The sequence below is a fragment of the Dipteris shenzhenensis genome, chromosome 27 (assembly GCF_047967505.1).
Source record: "Dipteris shenzhenensis isolate YYH24624 ecotype China chromosome 27, Dip_SZ_1.0, whole genome shotgun sequence".
Lineage (NCBI taxonomy): Eukaryota > Viridiplantae > Streptophyta > Polypodiopsida > Gleicheniales > Dipteridaceae > Dipteris > Dipteris shenzhenensis.
Genome location: NC_141622.1, coordinates 12538530 through 12551907, shown reverse-complemented (window position 1 = coordinate 12551907; position 13378 = coordinate 12538530). Strand labels below are relative to the sequence as shown.

Genomic DNA, 13378 nt, shown 5'->3' with positions numbered 1-13378 from the left:
AGTCTGCCTTAAATTGTGGGCAGACAGTCTGCCCTCCATGCTGAACTTGGTGGCCCAGTGGGCTGCCCCAAAACAACACAAAGGACTCTGATCTGGTGCCCATGTGACAGCCATGTTGCTGCCCACATGGCAGCATCATCCCTTCCCCATATAGGTCCACCCACATTCCTATGTAGGTGTCACTCTGAGCTCTCCTCATTTGGGGGCTCCTAGGTGGTGCATTGACCCTATATCTCCAAAACCCCCTCTCAATGACATGCTCTGGCCAAACACCAACTTTGTTAAAGAACCGTTCCATCAGCTCCTTTGCACGAGTTTCTAGGAACAAGTCAAGGAAGTCCTCTTTATCTGGCCCTGAATCCCAGTCCTTCAGTATCTCCGAGAAGTTCTTCGCGTTGCACCGGGTCCAGTCTGGAACATTGAAGTCACTAATACCCCATGGCACAAACAAAACCATCCAATAGTTCCCCTCAGAAGATAGGAACCGACCAGACTTGCTAGGTACCAAAGATCCCAGCTTTGTTTTAACCTGACATGCAACCGGCGCCATTCTCTTGATTCACCACATAATGAGATTCCAAGGTTATCCCCACTGGTAGGAATCCCTCCAGCCAATTCTGGAGTAAGACAGTCTCTTGTCAATGCTCCAGATCCATTGTCTTCACCATAGAGGCTTTGACAAGATTGTCCTTCCAGCATCATGCAATTGGGCGTGTCTGAGGAAACTTCCTAATCACTTCCGGTGATTAGCAAGTCAATCTTGTCAAGGACAATCTTGCAACAGGCATCGAAAGTGTCCGCACTGAGAGACCCCTCTCTGTCTGTACTCTCCACTCTCCATTGAACTGAGAGCACCTTTACAAACACTCATCCCAAAGCAATCTATTGAAATCTTCAATGAAACATATTGAGGATACATACCCTTGAGACTTGGTTTGGTGATGCTTGGCCAGTGGTCTGTTTCCCCATGTCGAAGAGAGAGGATGTGTCTGCGGCCCTCGCGTGAGTGTCCACTTGGGGTAGGATCTGACGGGTTGTGTCCTTTTGGCTCTTCCTTAAAAGGTATGTTTGCTGATGGTGTTATCACAGTTTTGGCTATATTTTGTACGTGGACATTACCTCTATTTATGAGATTTTTTTGGCTGAGTATCTATGCATATCCTCTCCATATCTGGAGAGTTGGCATTCAAGTTTTTGTTGTGAGATCCCACCTGTGATCTCAAGCAGTATCCCAAAGCCTCCGCCACGAACAAGAAGAGGAAGGGAGCAAGTGGGCAGCCTTGGCGGACCAAGCGCGAGAGAGGAAAGGCCTGGATCTCCTCGTTCTACAGAAGGTCCTCTGGAATGCGGCCTTCTGGGGGAGGTCCCGATGGGGCTGCTCTAAGTAATGTACTACGGGAGAGTGGTTTGACATTGTGATACCTGCCAAAATCCCCGTAGAGCCGTCTCTGTGCAGTGCTCAATCCCCAACGTAGAAACGGTCTAGTCTCTCAGGCAGTCCATCGTGTCTCCTCTGTCTGAAAGAGAATAGGGGGCTGCTAGGTATCCTGCTGAAATTTGGCTCTCGCCACGGGTCCCTACCACTGATCATGAAAACAAACTGCTCCTAGGTGCTACGCTCTGTTGCTGGCATCTCAGAGAAAGAGGCGCCGCCCTGCTTGTCTTCCCCCCCAAACTCCAGGTTGTTGAAGTCCCCTCCAACAATCTAGGAGTCCACATCCGGAAGATTCTCTGTCAGCCTCCTCCAAAAGGCCGGGTGGTGCTGTTTGCACGTTGGGGCATACACGTTCATGATCCCAATCTTGGACTCTCCCGTCCTGACTCCCATCCAAATTGCCCGTCTTGGGATAAGCTCGCCCTGATCTTAGACATCTGGAGCCAAAGTCTGTGAAACCGAGATGTAGACCCCTCCGCTCCGTCCTACTGCAGGGGACCACGTCTCCGGACCTCCTTGGAGGTGACGCCGTCTGATGTCTGCTACTGAGAACATATGCTCTTGGATCAAAAGAATGTCCACTATCTGCCCTACCACGGCCCTCTGCAACTCTTGTCGGAGTATTAGGTATTGCGGCTGACTACGAGCACGGTCGTGGAGTCCGTGCACGTTCCAACTCACTATGGTCCAGCTCATGAGGACAGGGGTGCAGAGAACAAGGCTCTCCTGTGAGTGGGTGCTTGTTCCAGAAAGACTGCCTTAAGTGACTTTGCTGGGGTTTTGAGGGTGAATAGTCCGTGTCTGTGTGATGATGTACTAGGGTGGATATTGTTTATCATGAAGGAGACTTCCACCCCGGACCGCTGCACACTTCTGGAGGGGCCAGTAGTATGCATGATCCACCGTTACCTCAAGCGGCAATCTGATAACTCCTACCCCCAAACCACACATCGGCTCCTCTCGCGTGAAGCTCAGCTGAAAATTCACCTTCGCACCATGGGCGTACCAAAGATGCAGTCCCCGTGCTCCCATCCACTCGTCCATCATGCGTGCAATCTGGTCTCCCATAATAGCATCAAACACCTCTGGGGTCCACTTCTCCAGCGGTAAAGGATAGGAGGCCGGGATCTTCAGGTAATTCTAGGGTCCCAATCTCCGGAAGTACTGCGGTAAGGGGTGCCGTGGTTGGAGGTGGGGGGTGGTCGACTTGGAGAACGAGCCCCATCCCTCTGGCTCCCTCCCTGGATGGGCTTGATGTTGCGGTGAGGGAGCAAAAGGGGACGTTGTCTTACCCTTGCTTGCTGGCAGGGGTGTCGAAGCCTGGGAGGGAGGGAGGGCTGAGGAACCTACTACGGAGGTGGAGAGGGGAGCAGCGGGGGCAAGAGGAGGCAGGGGGGAAGGTGGTGAGAGTCATCACAGCAGCGGGGGCAAGGGGGGCGGGGGGAACCTAGGGGGGTGGGGAGTGAAGGGGAAAGGAGGGAGGCTAAAATCCTACGAAGCCACGTGGCACATTCTAAGCGGGTAGATCAGCACGCCTATTATTAGAAACTTTCAATATACTTAGCTGGCCAAGCATTCTAGTTCTTTTTAACTTGGGTCTAGTTTCCTTCTGAAGGGATCACCCAGGGGGTTTGAGACTCCTGTCGCTCCTGTCTGAGGGGATGCAGGACTCTGGTTTGTTGGCTCTGGAGGCGCTTGGGGGTGGCCACGGGGGCAATCTTTGGCGAGGTGACCCATTTGTGTGCACCGAAGACATTGGCCAGGTAGCCCAAAAATCTCCACACGTTGGCAAAGTGTGCCCCCTTCAAGGGTCTCTAGGAGGATCACCTTTGGGAGGGACTTTGGGCCCTCAACCACCAGTCTGATCCAAGGGACTCCATCGTTTGCTTAAACTGAGGCAGCTGATTGTGGCGGGGACTCGAGCACAGTGCCAAATGCCCGATCAATGGAGGGGAGGATGGCTCAATACTTCTTGGGGAGCCCTGGGAAGCGAAGCGTAACCGAAAAATGGGGAACATGGTGTGTCGTGCCCATGTCCTCCACTGTAAACCCATGATACCAAGGAAAGAGGTAAACTAGATGCGGGCTAAGGAGGATGGGGCTCTGCTCCACGAGTGTCGGGGGAGCTCAACTAGATGAGGAAAACGCCTCTTCCATAGATGGTGACCTTCTGGATGTGGTCGCCCTCTAATGTCAAGCTCGCTTGGATCCACTCTTGCACCTGTCTTTGTGTAGGCGTGAGGCCCACAATTCTGCCCACGAGCGCCTTGTCTTGGAGGGACTGAACTACCTGCTGTACCTGTTGCTTGTGAGCTGGGGAAAGAAGAACCTTAACGGCTATGGGAGTCGAGGGTGCTGCCATACAGCCCCTTTGGCCAAACCAAGGGTCACCACCAAGATTTTCTTTCACCTTAACAAGCACAAATGCTCCCGCTGCAGGGAGGAAGATGAGAAAAAAAGGGGGGGAGAGGAAGAAGGGCATCCAAGGGGGAGGCGAGGCGAAGAGGTGGAGGAGAGAGGTAGAGAGGGCGGAAGGGAAGGTAGAAGGGAGAAGGGGAAGGAGAGAGGAAGGAGAGGAGAAGGAGGTGCGAGGCGGAAGGGATAGGAGGCAGGGAGGCGAGAAGGTGGGGAGAAGGAAGGGCAGAGCGGGGGCGGAGGAGCAGCAAGGGGCAGGAGGAGTGGTGGGGGCCAAAGGAGCAGCGAGATGGCGGGGAGAAGGCAAGGCGGAGGAGAAGCAAGGCGGAAGGGCGGCGAGGAGGAGCAGCGGGCAGCAGAGCAGCCAGGAGCAGCAGGCAGCGGGCAGTCAGGCCACCACGGGCGGAGGGGGAAGCTCAGTCCATTTATTCAGCTGTGTTAAGGTTGGCTGTAGTAGCAATCAATCGTAAGAGAGAGAGAGAGAGAGAGAGAGAGAGAGAGAGCTATGTGTTGAGTATCCCAAATTAAATTGATTATCGAATGAACATTACTTATCAGGGTTGGGGACATTTTGGACCCCATGTGGTATGCATGGATGAAGGAAGCGAAGGCTCCTGCACTGAGATCCCTGCTAGATCTATATCAGGAACTTCGTATTGCAAATTGGAACATTGTCTTCCTTTCTGAGAGACCAAAGAGTGAATGGAATACAACTGCACAGAATCTAATTGCAGCTGGGTATGAAGGCTGGACATTGCTGATATTAAGGTAAGATAAAAGTGTGAAGGCTGATGAATGCTCTCTTCTCATATTTGCAGAAATGACCTGTTAGTATTGTCACAGTTGTTGCTTCTACTCCACCCATGTTTTGGCACACCAAATGATAATTTTAAGCCGATTCTGGCCATTTGTTTTTGTGGAAATTTGGTACTTTATTTGGTGCGACTTTATCCATACCTTTATTGGTGTAGGGCTATATGATTTGTTGAATGGCTGTGGTATCTTTTGGTAAGGTTACTTTTGTTCAAATAGAGAAATGAGACATTTGAGGTTGTGTAGATTAGTGAAGCTGGATTTCCTGATGTTCTAATGAAACCGGGCTCTAGCAAACTAAAGGGCAGTAATCCACAACTAACTTGTCATCGACATTCATTACAACCATAATGCATCACTTTCAGGCACTTCCTATAATTAGAACCAATGAGAAATAAACTTCAAAACACTGGAAGGGAGGCTAGAATGCCCCTGCTCATAAACCATACACAAGAGACACAGATTGGCCCAAATACTTCGCATGTGGGCAGCATACATCATGGGATCCAGGCGCTGAAGAAGGACCTGGTAGAGGCAATAGATGGCACAACTGCAGGCGCCTGCATGGCGGGCCAAGTGGAGAGGGTAGTGGGTAGGGTCATAGCCTGCAAACAGGCCTACGTAGCGACACGTGGCGGGTGACATCAGCGCAGGTACGGCTGCAGTATGGCAGCATGGCATGAGACTGTAGGCAGGTATATGACCAAGCAGAGCTAGCCAAAAGGAGCTGCATATGGGCATGGCCCTGCCCTTAAATAGGGCTGGGCTGGCTGGTCGGCTGGCCAACCAGGTCGGCCAGCACACAGCCCTAGAGAAGTGCCCACAGCCCAATAAAAAGGGGGCCTGTGGGGTTGCTTCTGTGGCAGACTGGTCGGCCATATTAGGGCAGGCCAGTCGGCTACTGCAAGGGGCCCTAGAGGCCTATAAAAGCAGCCCTTTGGAAGGGCATTCATCATCCAGCACTCCAGCAAATCCAGGAGCAGAAGAAGCAGCACAAGCCCCACCTTTGGCCTACATTCAGGAGGCAAAGCAAGGGCAAAGAGTTGCTGCAGACAGAGCTCAAGAGGGTTGGTACCTTGGCTGTCTCCTAGGACAGCAAGGAGCTGAGGTCAAAGGACGGAGAATCTACATACACTTGAGGTGGAGCACGCGGGCTCGAGTCTAGAGATATCCGGCAGATAGTAGAAGTACCTTGTGGTAAGATCAAAGGACCACACTCTAGTGGGACTTTAGATCTATCTCTCTTTTGTTGTGTCCATATTTTTGGACGGAAATATATTGTTTTGGTAGCTTCGATATCAGGTTGGATCATTGTCTATTGATGAGTCTGCACATCTATTTGATGAAGTTCAAGAAGTTTGTGATTCCACTCCCCACACACACTGTGTGAGCTCGTGGGCTATTCTTTCAGTCTTCCGTTGTGCATACCCTCTGTTGGCCGATTTCTAACAGATCTCTGGCCTTGCACCTATCCTTTGTCCAGGCCCCTAGTAGTGCATAGTCGACCTTCAGCCACAAAGGAGTCGGAAGACAGCAGCAAATAAATTCGAATCAGCTCCAAAAGGCATCGAATTAGCTCCCAGGGACTCGATTCCAAACTGGAACACCTCTGAGAGGCAGCATATCCACATAGCAAGAGGCCAGTACGAGAAATCAGCAGCTTAGAGAGGGGCAGAATTCAGGCGTGGAAATGCTTACGGGGCAGGAGAGGAGAGTTCTCCACATCAAAGGGTTCTTTTATTTTTACAAAGAGTTGATTTTCCTTCCAAATTAAAACCTCTTGGGAAGAAAGTGTGTAAAGTTCTCATCCAAAACAATTCACGAGGACGAGTAGCCTTGTAAAAATCCTTGGCATTATTAAAATGGCCCTCTATATGCTCAATGGGAAAGCAACGAAAAGATTCGAAACCAAACTTTGCCATTGCCGCATATAAGGGTTTTGAATTCTCAATTAAGTAATTCTTCCTATGAACTTTTCTAGCTTCCCTAACGTGTTCTTGAAAATGAATAAAAGCTGTCCTATAGGTTTGTCCTACATAAAGCATATTACTACTATGTATGTAATAGACAACATAAATTACTTGCGTGGCATGAATAGGACTAATAGAAACAGAAGTCTTGAGATGCTTGTTTTTAAGACGTCTTAGTTTATTAAGAATTCTTATTTTATTATTAGTATAATGAGTGCTAACTAATAAAGCCTTAAAGTTAGACCAATTAATGTTACCTTCCCCAAAATCATGAAGATTATTCATGTTTGACCTAGCTAAAAAGTTAAACCTTTCTCTATAAATGTTTCTTCTAACTTTTTTGTTTTGATTTACTGAGCTAGACCCAACTAAATCACCTACCAAAGAGACAAGACCATCACTAGTATTTCCAATGTTGTTCGGTAAGGTCAAACGATCCGATTTGAGGAACTTGCTTGCACTCTCCCTGCCCATCCCAAGGCAGTTTCTCCCTTGCTATATCCCCTAATTCTAGCAGGAGCGAGACTAGTATTTAGGGGGGGGCTTGCTTGCACAGTCGTTACTCGTCCCAAGGTCATAATGTTGATCTTGAGGGAAGATGTTGAGGATTCATCTCAACACCCTATGATCATATGTACATAGCACTAACACAAAAGAGTGCTAAAAAGGAAAGGGTTAGAAACCCTAACCCTAACCCTAACCCTAAAGAAATTTGCATATATTCTTTATTTTCCCAAATCTAGTATACAATTAGTCATTTGTGGTGTGCTCTTTAGTTGTTCACTCTCTCCTCATCTCCACTCTTCTCCTCTCCTCTCCATACTTGTTCAGAAAAGCTTGAAGTGAAAGAGCAAGATGAGATCTTGATTCTAGAGCAGATCTTGGCACATAAGGAAAGAAAGATTAGAGGTAGAGTTTCTCGTCGCTATCTGGCGAAGTTCAAGAATTATTCTGCACTGGATGCGAAGTGGATGTACTGGCAGATTCACCTGGGTTATTGCAGCTCTATCTAGAAGCAGTTAGCTTCAGCTAACTGCAATTGAGGCTCGTTCAAGCTCAACAAAGCAAAGGTCTGGAGAATTGCATGATACTCAAGAGGAGGTATCACCTCCACTACCTCAAACAAACAAGCTAGGGTATCTAGAGGTCACTTAGCAACAATGCATGTCTCACCCGAGGAACTGATTGCTGATAATATTTTTGCCACGGGACCTCTACCATGAGTGTACTAGTCACTCCAAATGGATGATGCATTGATATATGAATGGACTAGCGCGCTTTCCTAGACCATATGATCATTGGCAGTTGTATATTACAGATGATGCACATTGTGGTATGAGCTATTCGTGCCTATTTCATTATTATTTATTTGCTATAATATTCAATAGCAAACTAGATAGTTTGCTGTCTCAAGAGGGGGTTATGTCACGGGGACGTAATTTTTGTTGGCAAACAAACTGTGACTATCTTGGCTTTGGGGGACTAGCCTAGAGAAAGTCCAAAACTCCTAAAACTCCCTAGGCACTAATGTTAAAGTGGACCCTAGTTCTAGGCATATTTACTAGGCCCAAATGGTACTATTTACTAGGACCAAGTGTGACCAAGAAGAGTGGGTTGGAGGTATTGATGATGTGGCAAGACAACCTGCCCAAGACCTTGCATGTGCATGCATGTTTTCTCTCTCTAGCTCGTATTTTGGAGGTTGCTCCTTGGCATACGGCTTCCTTCTTCAGCCCGTGATCAACTCTCTATGCATTTCAAGGCAGATCGCTGGCTGTACGGCTGTTTCTCCTTGTTCGTGACCTCATTGGATGCGGATTTTGGCCCTTCTCTTTCTCTCTTGTACGCATTTCGAGGCTCTTTGCTGGCTGCCCTTTAACATTCCTCATTACCAACATAGTCATACACCTAACATCGTATGTAAACCTAAAGTTATGTTACAAGGTTGTCCTAGCTCTCCTGCAATCTCGCATGTTGTTCGTGAGTTGCCTCCCTCACTTCCTCTTCCTCCACTTCCCCCTCCTTTAGTCCCTTTAACTTCCTCAGTTCCAAGAGTTTTTGTTCGCGAGACTATAAAAGAAGACTACTCTACCTAGATAGATTAATGTCTCTGGGTTTTTTTTCAATAAAAGTTTTTGAAAAATATAATGTCAAAGTTCTTTTTAAACTTCAATACACCTTGGAAAACTTCTCTTTTGAGGATTTGAATCTAAATATGCCCCATTATATACAACTTAAAACTTCGTTGGATCGCTTCTTAAAAGTAAAAGCTTCCTTTCAAAGCAAAGATGTCTATTTAAATAAGGAACTCTTGATTTGTATTTTTACTTCTCCCTCACTTGACAAGATAGGCTTAAACTCAATTTTGAAGTCTCCCGAAGTAATGGATTCTCTCCCTCATTTTGTGAGAAGAATTTGGAAGCATCCAATAGTAGTTTGGAAGTATGTAAAAACTTTAGGACAAAAGGCTTTCAACTATGGAGAGATAGGTAAAAGGCTTTTAGAGCATTCAAAATCTTCTATCCTTAGAGAACCTTGTTGTCGTAAAATTAAGAGATTCCCAAGCTTTATTGATGCTGATTTAGGACATGTAGTCACAGCTAATACCTCAATTTTGCTTTCTAGTAACTTAAGAGACCTTTTCATGAAAGGCACGAAATTTCGATTGTACTCTTTTAAAGAGTCTTGCCTTTTAAAAGCTATCGATAAGGGAATCTCAAAGTTTGTTTTGCAATTAGAAGAATGTTTAGGAGTTCAAAATATCTTATCAGAATGGAAAGGGAAGATTTTGAAGAAAGTTGCTTTGAAAGTAGAAGAAGTCCCTTCGGTTAATTGCTCAAAGCAAAGTAACCATCTTTTTAAAGAGGATGAAACTCTTCTTCGAAAATTCCATAGGAATTTTGTCGTTTCTTATATGGACAAATGTTTCAATAACTTTGTTTTTATTTGCAAAAAGTTTTACTTAGAATGTCTTTTGAGAGAAGTAAACTCGCTTGCCAAAACTTATGGCCCTGCCTTAGTTTCTCAAAAGGATTTGATCTCAAAACATCAGAGTTTTTGCAAGTCTTCTGGGTTTGTTTGCAATCCAAGTATACCTTTCCTTTGTGCTGCTTGGAAGTTTCACAAAACTCCCAAAAAGCCAAGATTTATTGCAGCTGCTTGTGAGACTACTTTGACGGATGTCTCAAAATGGCTAAGCTACTACTTCAAAGCCATGTTGCCTAGTGTCCATGAACTTTGGAGGGACTTATTAAAAGAGGCAGATGTCACCTTGCACTCAAGCTGGATTTGTAGGAGTGATTCCTGTTGTAAAATTTTTTACTTCCTCTCGAAGCATTCAAGAAAAAGAGTCTCCTATTCTCGTTCAAACCTATGATTTTACGGCGCTTTACACAAAGATTGAGCTGAAAGACCTGAAGTTTAGAATAAAAAAGCTAGTGGCTGAAGTTTTCAATCTAAGATTTGACAAAGATAGATGCAAAGTGCTAAAAGTTGAGAAAATAGCCTTACGCTTTGACTTCTTGTGGCTAAAAAATAAAGATCATGACAAAGGTTCTAAAAAGAAAAGATACACAAAGGTAGTAAGTGTGGAAGATGTTTGCTCTTGGATAGATTTTCTTTTAGATAATCTTTACATCACAATAGGTGATTCTTTGTTTCAACAAATTATAGGAATCCCCATGGGCACTAATTGTCCCGTCTTTTTAGCAAACTTTTATCTTTTCACTTATGAATTTGAGTTTATGCAGCGTCTTATTTCTATCAATACCTGCCCTATCATTTTACATAAGCTTGGTCAAGTTAGGCGTTTTATAGATGATTTATTTGTACTAGATGTTCCTAACTTTCAAGACTTTATGTACAAAGACGCTAGTGCTTTTGGAGAAGGAATCTATCCTCGTGACTCTTGTGAACTGAACTGCACTTCAAGAGGGGATTCTTGTGTTTTCTTAGATCTTAGAATTTCTCAATCTACCATAGGATTAGAGGTTGATATATATGATAAACATGAACAACCTGAATATAGTGGTTTACACATTATAAAAATGCCTCACATTGACTCAAACATTTCTGACTTGGCAAAATATGGAGTCATTTCTTCCCAATTCCATAGATTTTCCCACCTTTATACAACTAAGGAGTCTTTTATCACTCAATGTAGTAATTTGATCACTTTACTATTACACAAGAGGTATAATCCAAGGAAAATAATGAAAAAAGTACGCACAATCTTAAATATGAAGTCTTTTATCTATGGTATATCGGCCTTAAGTATGTTTAGAATGATTGAACATAAGTTGAAAACAAAAAGCGGGGAGCTGAATAGCCCGTTTTTCTTTTAGTTTCAAAAGAGAGTTTGTTTGAGTATGCTTGTGCCTTCTAAGTTAGAATTGTATTTTTGACTCTTTGTAGGCAACAATACATAAGTGTAAAGGACCATTTAGCTTTTATGTTTTAAATAAGAGTGAGAGTGAGAGTGAGTTATTTCTTGTTTTCTTTCTCTTTTGTTTATTTGACATATTTCAGTAAGCACTGGGTTTGCCCAAGAGACTTCGCGGGTCTTTAGAAACCCAGTATAGCTGTTTATGCTTGGGCACTGATGACGACATAAGTGTTGCTTTGCTTGCTAAGTATGCCTTCCTTTTGTTTTTTTTAAAAGTTTTTGTTTACCTCTTTTTTCTTCTTTCTTATTCCCTTTTATTTTCTCTTTTCTTTTCTGTGTAGATTTTTGATCTTTAGGACAACAGAAAATCTAAATTTGTATGATTGGACTTATTCTAGTCTTACAAAGGTATATATAAAATTTCTTTAGGGTTAGGGTTAGGGTTTCTAACCCTTTTCTTTTTAGCACTCTTTTGGGTTAATGCTATGTACATATGATCATAGTGAGAGGGGAAGGTGAGTGGGAGAAGTACAAGAAGGAGAGAGTGAGAGAGAGCAGACTCCAAAATGTGCGGGTGTGTAGTGATGAGCCACACCACAGACTCTTAAGTTTTATTAGGATTAGGTTTTTCCCCCTATGACTGTCTTAAGACAGACATAGGTGTCATAACTTTAATAAAAGGGGTGGCAATGTGCCTTTACCCCAACAACCTCCCACCTAAAGGCCAATATGCCTAAAGGGGAGAAAAGAATAAAAATTACAGCAATATACAGTTACTGTATACAAGACCATAAAATAAGAGTGGTCTCATCCTAATCCCATGATGTGGCGGCAATGTGCAAACCGCTCTGTAGGCAAGCTCTTAGTGAGTAAATCTGCAGGATTATCATCAGTATGCACCTTCACAAGCTCAAGTCGCTTGTCTTCCAGTACCTCCCTGATGAAATGATATTTCACATCTATGTGCTTGGTCTTCTGATGAAAGACCGGATTCTTTGCCAACATGATAGCACTCTGACTATCACAATGCAAAACTGGCATATCTCCTGTGATGCCTAAATCTCCCACCAGCCGAGTAAGCCATATTGCTTCCTTGCAAGCCTCAGTGGCTGCAACATATTCAGCTTCAGTGGTTGACAGTGCAACGCATTTCTGCAACCGAGATACCCATGATATAGCACCTCCTGCAAATGTGAAAATATAACCGGTAGTAGACTTCCGGTTATCTGCATTCCCTGCATAGTCTGAATCTGTAAAACCATGCACCAATGCATCCTGCCTACCATAGCATATGCACAAGTCTTTGGTACCCTTGATATACCTCAAGACACCTTTCACTGCTTCCCAGTGCCGCTTGCCTGGATTTGCCATATACCTGCTGATGACTCCCACCGCAAAAGCAATATCCGGACGAGTGGCAACCATGGCATACATCAAAGAACCAACTGGAGATGCATACGGAACCTTGGCCATCTCAGCCTTATCATCATCTGATCTGGGGCTGTCCTTACTGCTGAGTTTTAAATGTGGAGGCAACGGGGTACTAATAGACTTCCCCCCCTCCATTTTAAACCTCTGCAGTACTTTGTCAATGTACTCCTTCTGTGACAGAAACAAAAGTCCCTTGGACCTGTCACGAGTAATCCGCATGCCAAGAATATGGTTTGCATCACCCAAGTCTTTCATGTCAAAAGACTTATGCAGTTGTTTCTTCAAAGCACTAATCTCATGCTGAGATTTACTGGCAATCAGCATGTCATCCACATATAGAATGAGTAGCATCAAACTGCCATCCTTTGCCCGTTTAGTGTACAAGCAATGATCGGTCTCACACCTATGATACCCTTGGGACTGCATAAAAGCATCAAACTTCTTGTACCATTCTCTTGGTGCTTGCTTGAGTCCATACAAGCTCCTCTTGAGCTTACACACAAGCTGCTCTTTCCCTTTAACAGCATATCCCTCTGGCTGACTCATATAGATCTCATCATGTAGATCTCCGTGAAGAAAAGCAGTCTTCACATCCATCTGACATAAATCCATGTCCTCATGAGCAACAAGAGCTAACACTGCTCTCAAAGTAGTCATCTTGACTACAGGGGAAAAGATCTCATCAAAGTCAATGCCCTTCTCCTGCTTAAATCCCTTGGCAACCAATCTGGCCTTATACCTCGGTAAAGCATTTGAATCCACTTTGACTTTGTAAAGCCACTTGCATGGCAAAACCTTTCTGCCTGCAGGTAGCTGCACCAAGTCCCATGTATCATTTTGAAGTAGGGAGTCCATTTCTGACTGCATGGCTTTCTCCCACTTCCTTTTCTCTGTTCTTCCCATAGCTTCCTTGAAGCTGGAAGGCTCACC

General features: G+C 45.0%; 1 protein-coding gene across 1 annotated transcript in view; it reads left to right on the top strand.

Annotated features, from left to right (window-relative positions):
- Positions 1 to 13378, top strand: part of LOC147883873 (acid phosphatase 1-like) — a 30145-nt gene that overhangs the window by 6336 nt on the left and 10431 nt on the right. Inside the window, exon 3 of the mRNA XM_087398992.1 lies at positions 4409 to 4618. Within this exon, the coding sequence (XP_087255118.1) occupies positions 4409 to 4618 (210 nt within the window). The remainder of the gene's footprint in view (positions 1 to 4408; positions 4619 to 13378) is intronic.